The sequence below is a fragment of the Rhyacophila brunnea genome, unplaced genomic scaffold, assembly GCF_057557595.1.
Source record: "Rhyacophila brunnea isolate RB1 unplaced genomic scaffold, BYU_Rbru_1.0 scaffold_23, whole genome shotgun sequence".
Lineage (NCBI taxonomy): Eukaryota > Metazoa > Arthropoda > Insecta > Trichoptera > Rhyacophilidae > Rhyacophila > Rhyacophila brunnea.
The window spans coordinates 11,165,152-11,179,631 of record NW_028232893.1 but is presented as its reverse complement, the minus strand read 5'-3'; the positions used below and the strand labels follow the sequence as shown (position 1 = coordinate 11,179,631).

General features: G+C 33.1%; 1 protein-coding gene across 2 annotated transcripts in view; it reads right to left on the bottom strand.

Annotated features, from left to right (window-relative positions):
- Nucleotides 1–6,705: 6,705 nt before the first annotated feature.
- The window catches only part of LOC147069483 (apyrase-like), a 28,653-nt gene continuing 20,878 nt past the window's right edge, over nt 6,706–14,480 (bottom strand). The window contains exons 10-11 of one of the 2 annotated variants that reach the window (XR_015071130.1): nt 7,231–7,733; nt 6,706–6,973 (exon numbers count right to left, since the gene is read on the bottom strand). Coding sequence is in view for 1 of the 2 variants with exons in the window: in XM_085950102.1 (XP_085806228.1) it covers nt 8,615–8,740; nt 12,775–12,941 (293 nt within the window). In the remaining variant the exon portion in view is untranslated. Of the gene's footprint in view, nt 6,974–7,230; nt 7,734–8,453; nt 8,741–12,774; nt 12,942–14,480 lie in introns of those variants that run through there. The other variant, XM_085950102.1, reaches the window with a different exon arrangement.

Here is a 14,480-nt window from a genome sequence, read left to right as displayed (position 1 = left end):
TACTAACTTGTTGGTGATATTTGTACTTATTTATATACATTATGAGATTGCCTAATTTTATCATAGAAAAATTTGCTGTGTTTAAAATTCACCTACCGTATGTTAAAAAAAAGGTTCCCTATCAATGACAAATTTTGTATTGTACATTGTAGTTCTGTTATGAATGCTCGATAAATACAAACTTCATTATTCCCATCCTAACCAAATAATAAAAAAATATATTTCCTATCTATAAAATATCCAAAGTTGTGTACCTATAATTTAATCGCATAATTTTAGAGTATTTTTTACTATTAGCTATGGTTTTCGCAGGTTTCATCGAATTAAAAAAAACTTAGTACACCATCTGCAAATTGTAGTTTTTTTTAATGAAAACAGAATAATATTAAATACGATTTAATAACAATAAACAATAATTTAAAATTTATTCTGCTCATTATGCCTGCCTAATCAAATAATAAAAAATATTATCATATCAATAAAATAACCAAAGTTATGTACCTACCAATAATTTAATCACATAATTTTAGATATTTTAGATGCCTATTAATATTAATTATGCGTCAATGATAAATTAAAATTAACAAAATAAATAGCGCCGAGGAGTTCAATGAAAAGACAATAGGTAATTAGACCTGGCTTCAGCAATAAAAATAATTACACGACAAAGTATGGCAAATACATTGAGAGAAAAACTTGCTAGTATTTATTTCTTTACATACCTACTTAAGTAGGTATTTTGAAGATGCTCGACCAAACTGATCTATTTGATTATAAACTATTGTCAATAATGAATTTCATCAAATCGATCGTAAGAAATTTTCTCACCAACACCACCATCTGTAAATTGTCTTTTTTATTGAAAACAGAATAATATTAATTTTTTTTTTCAGAATCTGGATCAGTATGAAACACTGTTTTCATTTATGCATTTTATTTTGAAGAAATTTCTATTTAGCTAAAAAGCATGCCTATTAATATTAATTATGTGTCAATGATAAATTCCATTTCAATAATAATAATAGCACACGTGTCGCCGCATCAAAGCGGTCTTTGTATTAATTATTATTATTATTATTACGATCGCCGGAGTTTCGGCCGAGGCAATGCATTAAAAAAGGTAATAAAAACCGCGCTCGCAAATAATAATGAGTTCGAGCGGCTTGACATTGTGGCGGGCAAAGGAAAAGTGTGCGATTCTCGTAAACACGAGTATCTTCCGTCTGAACGCTCCCATTTAGTTATGTGTAAATGCGGAATCTCCGCCACACAGGTGGCTTAAAAAAAGTGCGATACGGGTGTCTTCCGTCTGAACGCTCCCATTTAGTTATGTGTAAATGCGGAATCCCGTCTGAAAGAGGGCTAAGTCTGAACAGGCTAGTTCATTAGTTGCCAACAGGAACTAATTCCTGCCGTAGGAATGGCACAGCGTTGGAACGAAGATATTACTCGAAATAATATAACTTATAATTCAACTTATACTTCAACGCGACAAACCGTCGCGAACGTGTGTTGATAAATGGCAATATTTCACAGAAAGCTTGTTGTTATTGAGGATAGGTAAAGAGGTACACATTATCTTATAAGTTATATTCATTTATTATTTCGTTTATTCTGTGTACTCAGTATGAAGGATATTATGTCATGTCGGTAGGTAGTGTGGATAATTTGTTAATTAATACGTTGATAAATAATGGCAATATTTCACAGAAAACTTGTTGTTATTGAGAGTGGGTAAAGGAGGTAGGTACACATTATCCTAGTGTTCATAAGAATAATTATAAATTATATTCATTTATCATTCTGTTTATATTTTATAGTCAGTAAGGACAATGGAGCATAAAATTAGGGGCGGATCAAGTCAAGCGGAGGCCCTGAGCGGTAAAAATTTTGGTGCCCCCAAATTCAACTTAGAAAAAAAGAGTTTTATACGTAGAAACTCTCATTAATTTATTAACATAAAATATAACAAAGGTAATAGAAATAAAAAAAAAAAACATGTTTTAAATAATTTTTCGTGTTGCTTTATTTCTAGCAAATTCGTCAATTATTTTGGCAGTGTCAATTTGCTTTAAAATTTCTTGCTCTATATACAAAATGGCCATACTATTAAATCGTTCTTCTCCCATAGTACTTCTCAAATATTTTTTACACGCTTTAAAACAGAAACCGATCTTTCACCTGATGCATTAGATAAGGGGATTGTTTAAAAAAATATTTCTACATTTGGGAATGTGCAAGACATTTCTTTGGCGGGCTCGATAGATGTCTGGTGTGGTTTTAATATTGTGCATAAAGTACCTATTTATTACCTAAATAAATAACAAAAACACATAGGTAAGCATACAAAAATTTACGAAACCACAAAAATATAATAGGTATGTATCCTATGTACGAGTAAATTAGTATTCATCAATAGCAATTTGGAGCATAAATCGATTCAATTCAACAACGCCGTTTTTGTATAGTGTCATTTGAATTATTTTTGAAGTTACAAGTTTATCTGACAGACAGCAGCACTCTCGTGTTGCACGAATGTTGTCCGATTTGAATTATCCGTCGCTCTCGTTGCTTTGTTTATTTTGACACGTCACTCACTAATGCACTGTGTTCGGACACTTTTCAGTTACTAATTCACTTAATCACTCACCACTCTACTAAATCACTCGGCCGGTCTGGACCGGCCTTTAGACAAAGTACTCAACAACGAGCAAGCACCGAGACAAGGTATATGCGGAATCAAAGGCAGCAATCCCTCTGACCATTTGGCATAACTTTTCTGGCATTGTTTCTGATGATTTGGAGGTAGCGAATTAATTAATGGGAATAAAATAGAACAGCCGTTATGCAAATTTTATCGCCCTAATGCCGATCTAATGGAGATCATCCCTTCAGGACCGAATAAAAGATCGACTTTTTCGATTTTCATTATCAGTTCTCTTGCGCAATCCGACGTCGAACCCACGTTCGTCGACGCAAAACTTTTCAGCACGATTCGTTTGTCTTCGATGACGTAATGCCAATGACATTAATATGGACGAAGCATCTGGATAATAAAATGACACTCACTTTGTGTCGGGTCTGCCGGATGGCGAAACTCATATTTTAATTTCGTATCCTACGCTCAAATGAACATTCTGCTTGCAAGCGGTCTGGCGACACCGCTGGGTCTGCCCATACAAAATTTCTGACTGTCAGGTTTCGACTCCGCCGTTATTATTGTGTTACAAAATGCCAATGTGCCTAGTTAAAAATTGTAAAAAAAATCTACTAAACACTCCAAGAAAGATGGGATATCACTTTTCATGTGTTAGTATTATTTATTATTGATAAAATACCATTTTAAGATACATATTGATAAATGTTTATTCAATGCAATTGAATGACAGAAACCATTGGACAGACGCCTGTGATGCGCTGCCCTCACTTGCGTCTAATCTCCGAGAAGTCGTAAGTAACCTAGAATCTGTTTCTAACGTAATGAGTAATGACACTAATACGCCATTACAATAAAGGTTATATTACTATAAATTCTCGAAGCTTGTATCGCATGATGGAAATGGATACGTCATATGGTCACGTGACGTCTACCTATACATCTGTGAATGACTTTCATGCACAATTTCTCGTGCGCGCCGATATGGAGTGACATGTCCATTTAATATTGCGTAATGCGAATCGTTACCTTTAGACAACGTTTTACCTCGAACTGAATTGAACAGTATAAATTATTACAAAGTATGTCGTCTAAAAATCATTGTATAATGCGAATAGTATGAACGCCACTGTATAGTACAGTGTGATTTTGAGATATTTACATATTTTTGCCTATCAGTAGTATTACCGCAAAACGGTAGTGACAAATAATAATTAATTACAAACACTCGAAATGATAACAACATAACTCATGTTAATGTTGCGTCATTTTTCATTATAAAAGATATTATTATCAAGTTTTAATTATTAAGTTTGTTATCACGACTTATTATTGACAAGATAACTAGAGCTATCACACTCAGCGGCAATTTTCTTTAACGAAAATAACGAAACTGATTCGTCAGAAAATTTAAAAGGGGGCTTCAAAACCGTTCAAACCAGTCATATTTATTTTTCTAATGTATATAATATGCATGGGATGTTTTCAAATTATGTATATTCAGTATATAGAATGTAACATTCTCAAATCGTGTGTCTTATTCCTTGAATAAAATAAATACTTTATTAAATTTTTAGCGAGTCTAAGTACGTATAAAAACTAAATTATGGAGTGATCCTCAATTTAATACACTAAAACCGATAGTCAATTTTATAACGCATTTTGATAAGCATTTCATGTAACAACTAGGTACTATTTCAAATTGTCGTGATTGAATATGATGCCTGTAGCTTAATTGGAAAAGCAGTGTATTTTTAGCGTGTGACGAAGTTGCGCACGCCGATGTAACACATAATTTATTATTACAATTATATTCATTTCGGTTTCAAGGATATATGCGTATGCGCATAGTGTCATTTAGTTAGTCGTTCAATACAACCAAGTAAAGAGCAAATGTTGTAAACATAACCAATATTGCTTCATAATAAATATATATCTATGTTTATAGACAAATTTCTGGAGACTAACATTCTACACTGTTAATTTATATTCATAAATCTTTATATTGGAGTGTATATTTATTTTTCATTGTAAAGACTGTGTATCAAAATTTGAGGCTATATTTATGTAAGTATTATTTATGAGTAAAATTAAATATCAATAAATAAATTAATAAACTTTGTGAATGTTTAGTTGGTAAATAATTCAAAAAATATAATAAAATTAAATTACAATTATCATGTGCTATATGAGACACAGACGAATCGCGTACGTTTTCATCAACCTAATCCACTGTAATAGTAATAGACTCAGGTAACGGCTTATTTTGTTTTGTTACGCTAAAGAAGTATAACTTCTAACGCGCGTACATAAGTACACACACAGATTTATTTATTATAATATCGATTTAAATTTCAAACGCTCAACTAACTAAAATCAACGAAGTCACGTGAGAGTAGTCAGCAATTGCATATTATATTATATAGCTACATCTTCTAGTAGCTGGTCATGAAATTGTTGATTTTTTATCGTAGGGAGCCCTAACGTTAGTCGATTCGTCGGACCTTCATGTCAATAAATGCGCCACTGGTCACACTATTAATTTAAGTTTTCTTCCAACTTTAAAGTAATCAGCTGTCACTTTCTTTCAACCTTTTTCGAAATTATGCCTCCCCAAGAGGGATCTGACAAGACTCTAGCCTGGAGGTCCTAGATTACAGGGGGTCCGACGAGCTAAGTGAGATAAACACACATATCAAAAATTTTCTTCGATAATAAAAAAATTGCCTGGGGCGCTATTTCACTATAGGTTTAGTAACATTTTAATGCGTCAATTACATTGAGCTCTTTTACAAGCTGTTTGTTGGCGAATTTAGAAGTGGGCGATTCAGCTACTGCGATTGTGATGATGACACACAAAATTTTCTATTCGCTGAGAAGCCACAAGGCCCACAAGCCAGCGACTATTTTGACAGAATGTAGTTCGTTTTTTTACCGGGAAGTTGCAACTGCGCTTTACTGGGTAGACGCAGTAGGCCCACACGCCGGCGTGTAGCATGTAAAGTTGACCGGCTTTCAACTTTTCTCGGTAGATTGTTTACAATCTGCTTGTTAGCTTGTTCAATGATGACACTGGGCGACTTTACAGGCAGATTGTAAATTCGCCAACAAGCAGCTCGTAAAGTAGCTCAATGTAATTGACGCATTAAATATGTGGTTATGCAATACAATTTAATGTGATATGATTTTTGATAAGTATAATTAAATGGTGTTTCTTGATTAATAAAAAAATCTTATTCCTATTAAATTAGGACGCCAAGCGACTTGCAAGGTCTAGCAAGGCGGCTGGCTCTGCAATGTAAAATAAAATTCATAACACCATATTAATATTATGACCAATTTTCCGTTTCGGTATGGTCACAATGTTTTAAACGGTATAATTATTATTATCGTGTATGGCGTGAATATGTTGATAAGTCTAAAAACATTAATTCTCAGGGCAGCTATTTGTAAGGTAGTAAGTACTCCGTGGTAAATCATGAATGTTTTTAAATTTTACATTGGGTAGAATTTACAAGCATTTTACTAAAATTTGATATCATTTAAAAACATATAATAATCTAATTTACCACAAAAATACCAACTTTACAAATAGTTGCCCTTAGTATCGATGTTTTTAGACTTATTTATTATCAACATATTCACGCAATTAATTGCGTTAATGATATAATATCAATGGTGTATTATCAATTATTAATGGTATATTCGTTTCGATATGAATAAAGTAGTTTCAAGTTATATCCATGTTTAATTTTTGGAAATATCGATAAGTATTAAAGAAATCGAAACCTTCCAGAAAACATTCAAATATATTTAAATGTTAAACATATTCAGTCTAGCATATCTAGTGACTCTTTGTCTAGTGGAAGGTGACTGAAGTAGAGGAGGTAACAGTAGGTAGAAGTGACGAAAGGTGGAGGTAGGCTGAAATAGTGCACACTAAACTCTGCACTCAAATATCGTTGAAGAAGAAAACTTAATAACTTCAAAACCATTATAATAGATTTCTACCACTTAAATGCCAGTTCTAAATTAATAATAGTATTATTGATTGTCATGTTTATTAAATAAAAATGTATACATTAAGAGTGAGTATCATATCAAATAAATTACACTGTAACTTAAAAAGTAATTATCTAATTTTAGATTCATAAAAATATATTACACTCTGTACAAAGTAACATATGTAATTGGAGTCCACGTTTTCCAGCTTCATTCTCACAAAGAAGAAGTAGAATAATAGAACTAAAGATTTGCTACTTAGATATTTATTATAACTTATCACTAAAATACACAAATATACTGAATAGGCACACACTAGGGGTGGCAGGTTATATGAAAGTATGGTGAAGCAGGCTAGTATGGCGAAAAAGTATGGTGGGGCGGGCTGAATTTGAACGTTAAAATTATATTATATGGGTACGTAAAGTAAATCCTCTGTGATGTCCTGATTTTTTTTTATCGCGTCGCTATTTCTCGTAAGTTATCGGCTATTGTTGGCCTGCTTCATTCAGCTGTATGAGAAAGCCGATTCCTTGCCCCTCTTTTAATTTAATACCTATATGGGCACATACTTGGGTCTGGAGCATCTACACATTGAATCATGACGTATACCTATTTGTAATAAGTTATTGGGTGAATCTGAAATTATAGTGAAATGTCCTAGTAGATGTGAGTCTCTTCAAATAAACCTGAAATCCGAAATAACTCGTAGTTAACTTAATCAGTAGACCAGAGGTAGGGATTGCAATACCGGTATTCAATTATTTATCGATACCGAAATAATACCGGTTTCAAGAATCCAAGATTCCGGTATTTTCGGTATTGAGAATGCATAATATACGTTTGAAAATTTATTTAATTATATTTTTTCATTACTTACTGCTATTGTATATTAAATTTAGTGTATATGATTAATACTGCCAAAACGCAAATATATTGACTGAAACCAACAACAGTTAAATAACAATAAAACAAATTCCCTCAAATCAACTTATATAATTGTCGCGATAAATTAACATATTTCGAAAAAGAAAACATTAAAGGCAAATATTTCCAATAATTCGTCGCCTGAGAACTGTAGTGGGATATCTAAAAAAACGTCTTTTTTATCTGCTTATAAAATTCATTATTTTTCATAGTGTTCAGAGCTGTACTGAGATATTTGGTCTTACTAGTAAAATTTATTTGTATACGAAATATACCACTATAACATTGAATAAAAAATCCCACTATGATAAATGTTAAACTGGGATAACATTTACTAATAGCACTCAAACAATTTGATAAAAATATGTTACTGACGAAATATATGGTCGTATGCCTTTAGATTTTCTTTAAATATTTTCTTTATGAGATGATGAACAAGTTATAATTTGACTAAGAATATAAAACAATAAAATTCTTTAAACCGCAATATCTCAATACTATGTTTTTTAGATATCCCACTACAGTTCTCAGGCGACGAATTATTCTATAATTTTGATCCAACGTTGATAGTACATCCAACAAACGTTGAATTTGAGAGAGATTTTCCTGTACCTACGATTAAACTTACTAGCATTTGTAAAAAATATCAGCTCTTCTAAAATATTATGATCTATACATATTTAAAGTAGGTTATTTAGGTTGCTATAAAATAATATAAGATTTTAATAGCTATATTTAATGATAGGTACTTATTTTTTTACTAGAATATTTTTTGATGAATACCGGTTTTAATACCGGTATTCAATAAGAAATACCGGTATTGATACATTCATTCGGTATTGCAATCCCTAACCAGAGATTCTTTTTTGGATAAAAACATATTCAACACAAACCAGTTGACCAGGGTACTAACGCTAGAATGTGTGTCAGGAAAATAATATTAGTGATGAGTTCTGCTAATCGTCTTGTTGGCAAAACGGTTTTTCGGTTAAATGTCACTTTCATCGAAAATCACGTCGGTTTTCGGTGTTACGTCAATACTTTGATTCTTCCATCTAGCTGTGTGATAATTGGACTCTTGTTTAGGACATATTTTGTCAACGCGTCCAAGTCAATACCCCACATCTTGGTATTTAGTTTGTTGTTTTTTATAACCTAGAAAAAGAAGAAGGTTAACAAATTATTCAAGATGATTTTATATATTTGCTCATTTACTGACAGCACAACCAATCAATCAATCTTTACCGCTTGACTACCCAAGTGTAGTCAAGTGTATAAAAATGACCTAGTTTTGACTGATACAGAATGAGTTAAATATTTAAAAAAATGTAATTTAATAGTTAATATAAAAAAATGTCGTGTGTTGAGTTTTTTTATCATTTTTTTCAAACGGCACCTAACGATCTCCTTTTTTACTAAAGATGTCACAGCATGACCTAGATAGCTCTTCGTATAAAATTTATATTAGTATATTATAGTTAGCTAGAAAAATACCAGATGGCAGTGCCACATGTCAACAGTCTTGGAGTGGTTTAGTTCAGCAACAGGAATTATTTTGATTAAAATCAAATTTGAACTTTATGACTGTAATTCTGTTCAATTTGAATCGAGCATTAACATTTTCAGAGATATATCATTTTCAAAATCGTATTTCCTATCCAACACCATGGTATGCTTATTTGTGCCTTACCAACAATTCTTATAGTTATTTAATATTGTATATACATGCTCGATATGATGGTATTGCTTTGAAAGCATCTGCCAAACTATTATGAGAGTATCCTATAATTTTTTTCTTTCTTTCATGGCCCGATTAAAAAAAAAAATTACTTTATTTGCGTGAAGTTTCTCCCTGTCTCGCTCTCTCCTACATATTTATATATAATATATATTTTATCCGTTACAGACATATGGATAGATATATGTATAAGTATATAATAAGGTAATAAAAGTGATAATAATTTCGGTTAAATACACTTTCCACCAATCGATATCTGTCACAGCGTTCAGGCATATACCGTGGCGTTACGAATGAGAGGCCATCGATAACCATAATTTTAAGCTACATCTTTGTGTTGTTTTCTGTCTACGTGAGCCAGCACTAAGGCAGCAAATACGGCCATAAGCAGTGTTGTAGTGGGACAGAGTGTATGGGAATGGGACGACTTGCCTCCGGACAATTGAACGCCGCACTGTCGTAGACACGTATACAGGACGTAGACGAGGTATTTTAATCAGTTTATATCTACTACTTAGTAGTTTGAATTCATTTTACTCTTAACATAATGTATTCTTTATCGCGGATTGAGAATTACCATGCCTAAGGCTTTATATAAAATAAAAAACTCTTTTTTCGTTGGAACTTAAACATATGCACGATTAAATCATTGTTTACGTCTGCATATTTACATTCTCACCAACTATTAAATCATAATATAATCATTTAAATATAAATAATAATATTGAATATTTTTTTTTAAAGTACCTATAAGTATCTAACGTCTATTTATTTTCGAGTTCTGTGGCGTCCAGTTGTCCGGTGCCAAATCGTCCTAGACCCGAGTGTATCCTTAATGATTTTCAAACATTCCTCATGCATCACCAATAATTATGAATATTAAAAACACATGACTTTTTTACTATACAAAATGGTTAAATTAAACGTGGAAGAAATCTGTAGGTAAATTATAACTCGATAGTTTAGTGTACAGATATTGTATATCCAGTTTTTGTCGAAATAGAGTTAACATACACAAAATATTCGTCTGCATCATATCTTTAGGCTGTAAAAATATTATACGTCCAGATAGAATATTTTAGAAGAAGCTGTATCATTCAAATACACAATATGTCCATTTCTCATGCATACGTTGCATGCATGCGTTGTTTGTTCTCCCAAGGTGCAGAACTAGCCTGCCATTAGTAATGCCAATTGGGAGGGCAAAACCCATGTTTAATGGAATCGCTTCGGATATTGATATATTACACTTACGTGAGGGTGAATTTAGGTGGACGTTGTTTTATACGTTTTTAAGATAGGGTCTATCAACGTTCACTCTGTGTGCTTCCATCTACTTTTTATTATTTTTTTGTTATTTTATTTTATTTATTTTTTTATTACTTATTGTATTATTAACTCACATTTCTCTGTATTTTTATTTTAAAAATTGTTAACACTCATTTTATGTCATGTCGTGAATGCTTTAAATGGTACTGTTCGGTTTCGGAAAATGCATTTTGAAAATAGCCGATAAACTGGATTATTTGTTAGGTTAACCTAACCTAACCAAACCTAACCTAACCCAACCTAACCTAACCTAAACTAACCCAAACTAATAAATAATCCAGTTCATCGGCTATTTTCAAAATGCGTTTTCCGCTGTATTCCGTATAACCGACCAGTACCCTTTAAATTTATAATTTGTTATGTTCATTATAATGTAAAATAAATAAATTTGAATTTTAATCTCAAATTTTAAACTTCGATTTTCTCAAAACATACACTAAACTGGACATACAATATATGTGCAGTGCACTAAACCATCGATTATGATTAGTATAAAAACTCGAAAGAAATGATTAGTGAGTCATTTATGATAATTGGGGCAATTACAATTTATGAATCAAAGCCTTTTTATTTTAAGATTTTTACATAATAACATTATTTCCACATCTTTTGCGTCGATTCAGAAGCCCCATGGTTAGCTTCTGATTGACACCTTTGACCAGAGGGTAGAAATTGGTTCCATGAATAAACAGAACATGATAATATAACAGAACATTAATAAACAGAACATGACTAAACAGAACGGTGACAAAACAGAACATCGATAAACTGAATTATGACATTTCAGGAAAAATAATATAACATTTAATATTGAAATTGACATATCTCGTATCTCTATAATGTTGTATAAATCTTTAATAACACAGGTTTACAATACGCCGTAAAAAATCAAATTATATAATGTCTGCATTCCTAATCGCTGGAAACCCTCAATTAAACGGGACTCAACTTGGTTTTGCCAGCAAGCTAGGTACCTATATCTCGTCTTCATCAATCTAACATGTTCAAAATGCTTGAGTGACTACTGACTAGCTACAACGAAATAATGAGTTTAATAATTTTGTGGAGTTGTGCATGATTATAAGCAGATAAATTGAGGTTTTACGCTGAATGGCTAACATGCAGTGATTAGGTATATAATATATTAAATATGTATATATATTTGTTTTATAAACATAAGTTTTATTAGTATTTAATTAATAAATAGATGCGACAAAAACTAATGTTTTATTTTTCCACTGGATGTTCTGTTTTGTCCGGTTGCCATGGCCCCCACATCCTGAAGCGTAATATATACACATTAATTTTACCGCATACACCATTTGGAAAACGCTACTGTGTAGTGTCAAACTGCCTTTATCTTTAGCGATAGGTAGGGGTGCCGCAAAAAATCCTAGCCTGGGACCCGCTTCAGGATGTGGGGGCCATGGCAACCGGACAAAACAGAACATCCAGTGGAAAAATAAAATATTCGTTTTTGTCGCATCTATTTAAAGGGGGGGCTGACAGGGCTCTAGCCTGGGGGTCCGTGCTCAAGAAAGGCCTTGCGTGGCGAGTCGACCAGATAAGTGATATAAACATAATCTCTCTAATAGTAAAAAAAAGTTTAAAATTATGTGGTTGTACGATATAATTTTTGGCTTTGGTTCTGGCAGAAGACACTAATTCGAAAAAATGACATATTGAGTTAGTTATACCAAAATGTCCCTTATTTCAAACTTTACCGTCTGGAAACCTTCTTAATAAATAAACATTTATTTTAAAGTCATCCTTTTTACGATTACTTAATAAACTCACATGATAGACCATTTCAAACATTTTAAAAACTTCAAAGTCAAATTACTGAAAACTAGTATTATCCAGTTAGTGTGTTCTGCCAGAACAGAGACGATATAAAAAAAAAACACTAAATATTATTATTATATATTATTATAATAAATTATATCGTACAACCACATAATTTTAAACTTTTTTTTACTATTAGAGAGATTATGTTTATATCACTTATCTGGTCGACTCGCCACGCAAGGCCTTTCTTGAGCTCGGGCCCCCAGGCTAGAGCCCTGTCAGCCCCCCCTTTGTGGGTGCCATGCTGGTTACCGTATAAATTGAGAAAACTCACCGTATATCCTCTCCCTCCATCAACGATGAACGAAGGAGCAGCAATTTTGTAGAGCTTTTCTGGTATTATCGGCGAGTAACTTGGTACTTCGCAATCTGAACATCTTATCAGTGCCGATTGGATCCTCTCACCGACTGGTTTAGTCACATTGAATGTCAAATTTAGACCTGTTTGAAAGATAATTATTGTTAATATTGCAATCCATGATATCAGTCTACCCTTTTCTATAATAGTTAAAGCAGGGCTCAAAATGGTCCGGAACGCACCGGAGCGCCGTTCCTGTTCGTGAAATCGGTAAAATTATCGCTCCGTCTCGTGGAATAAATATTTTAACTGTCTGAGCTGGATAGGCCATATAATAGAAAATCTAACACACTTATTTTTATGAAAAGAAAACACATCAACTTTGATAACTTTACTATGTAAAAATCTTCAGAAAACTGTCGAGCGCTCCGCTTCGTAAATTTTCCCATTTCGAGCGCTGAGTTAAAGAAATATACCTACGGTGCAAAGAAACCTGAGAAATACTGAGTTTTGAGAACATAACATGCCTCTGGGGCTGGTGGAAATATGGCGTGTGGTGCTTCGTCTTTTCTTTATGCTACATATCTGGATGAACGCCGAACAATAGGATGTCCAACACTGCAAAACTGCTGCAGATTGCGTTTCAAATACATTGTCAGGGACCGTTTCTTAAAATGGAGTCACTGGACGATTGATTACTCTGTCCAGAAATACGAAGCATTTGGGGCAAACACCACATTTCTAAGGTATCGATTCATCATCATCATCAGCCTGAATCTATCTACTGCTGGATGAAGGCCTCTTCAAGCTGGTTCCACTTCTCTCGATCCTGTGGGTTGCGTTGCCACGTACTTCCGCAGAACGTTATCATTTCATCGATACAGCGGCCTCTAGGTCTACTTTTCGGATGTTTTGTACCTCTTGGATACCACTGGATGACTAAATTCGTCCAACGATTGTCTCTTCTTCTAGCAATGTGTCCAGTCCATCTCCATTTGAGGCTTTTAATGAACTCTATCACATCGCAAACCCTTGTCTGCTTCCTTTTCCACTCATTCCTCTTTTTGTCCTTTAGCGTTATGCCCAGCATGCACCTCTCCATATCGGGTTATGCTACTCTAAGTTTCTGGATCTCTCTTTTACTTTGGGTCCATGTTTCACACGCATATGTGATTACGGGAAGCACACACTGGTTGAACACTTTGCGCTTTAGGCACAGTGGAAGGTCACTTTTGAAGACGTTATTTAGGTGGCCAAAAGCACTCCAGCCTAGCTTTACTCTGGTATACTTAGGTATACTCTGGTAAACTAGTACTTATCATTATTTATTATTAAGGTATCGAATAGGTACCTAGAAATCGAGGGCTTAGTGTCAAACAACACTATCTACAAAAGTGAAACTTTATAGGAGAGCCAAAAATCGTTATTTTGGATTCTTGTAACTCAACAAGGGAAATCTTTATTTAAAACCTTATGTTAATATTTTATAATTTATTGTGTATTGTACATTTATCTTGCTTATGATGATGTTAAAATTTATAAGGATAGTTTTTAAAAAAATATGAAAACAAGGGTAACTTATGTAGTTAGCGTTAAACTTTACTGACGATTTAATAAGAAGTTAGAAAAGATTGACATGACGTTGTTTGACAATCATGTAGCCGTAAATGTAAAATAACGTT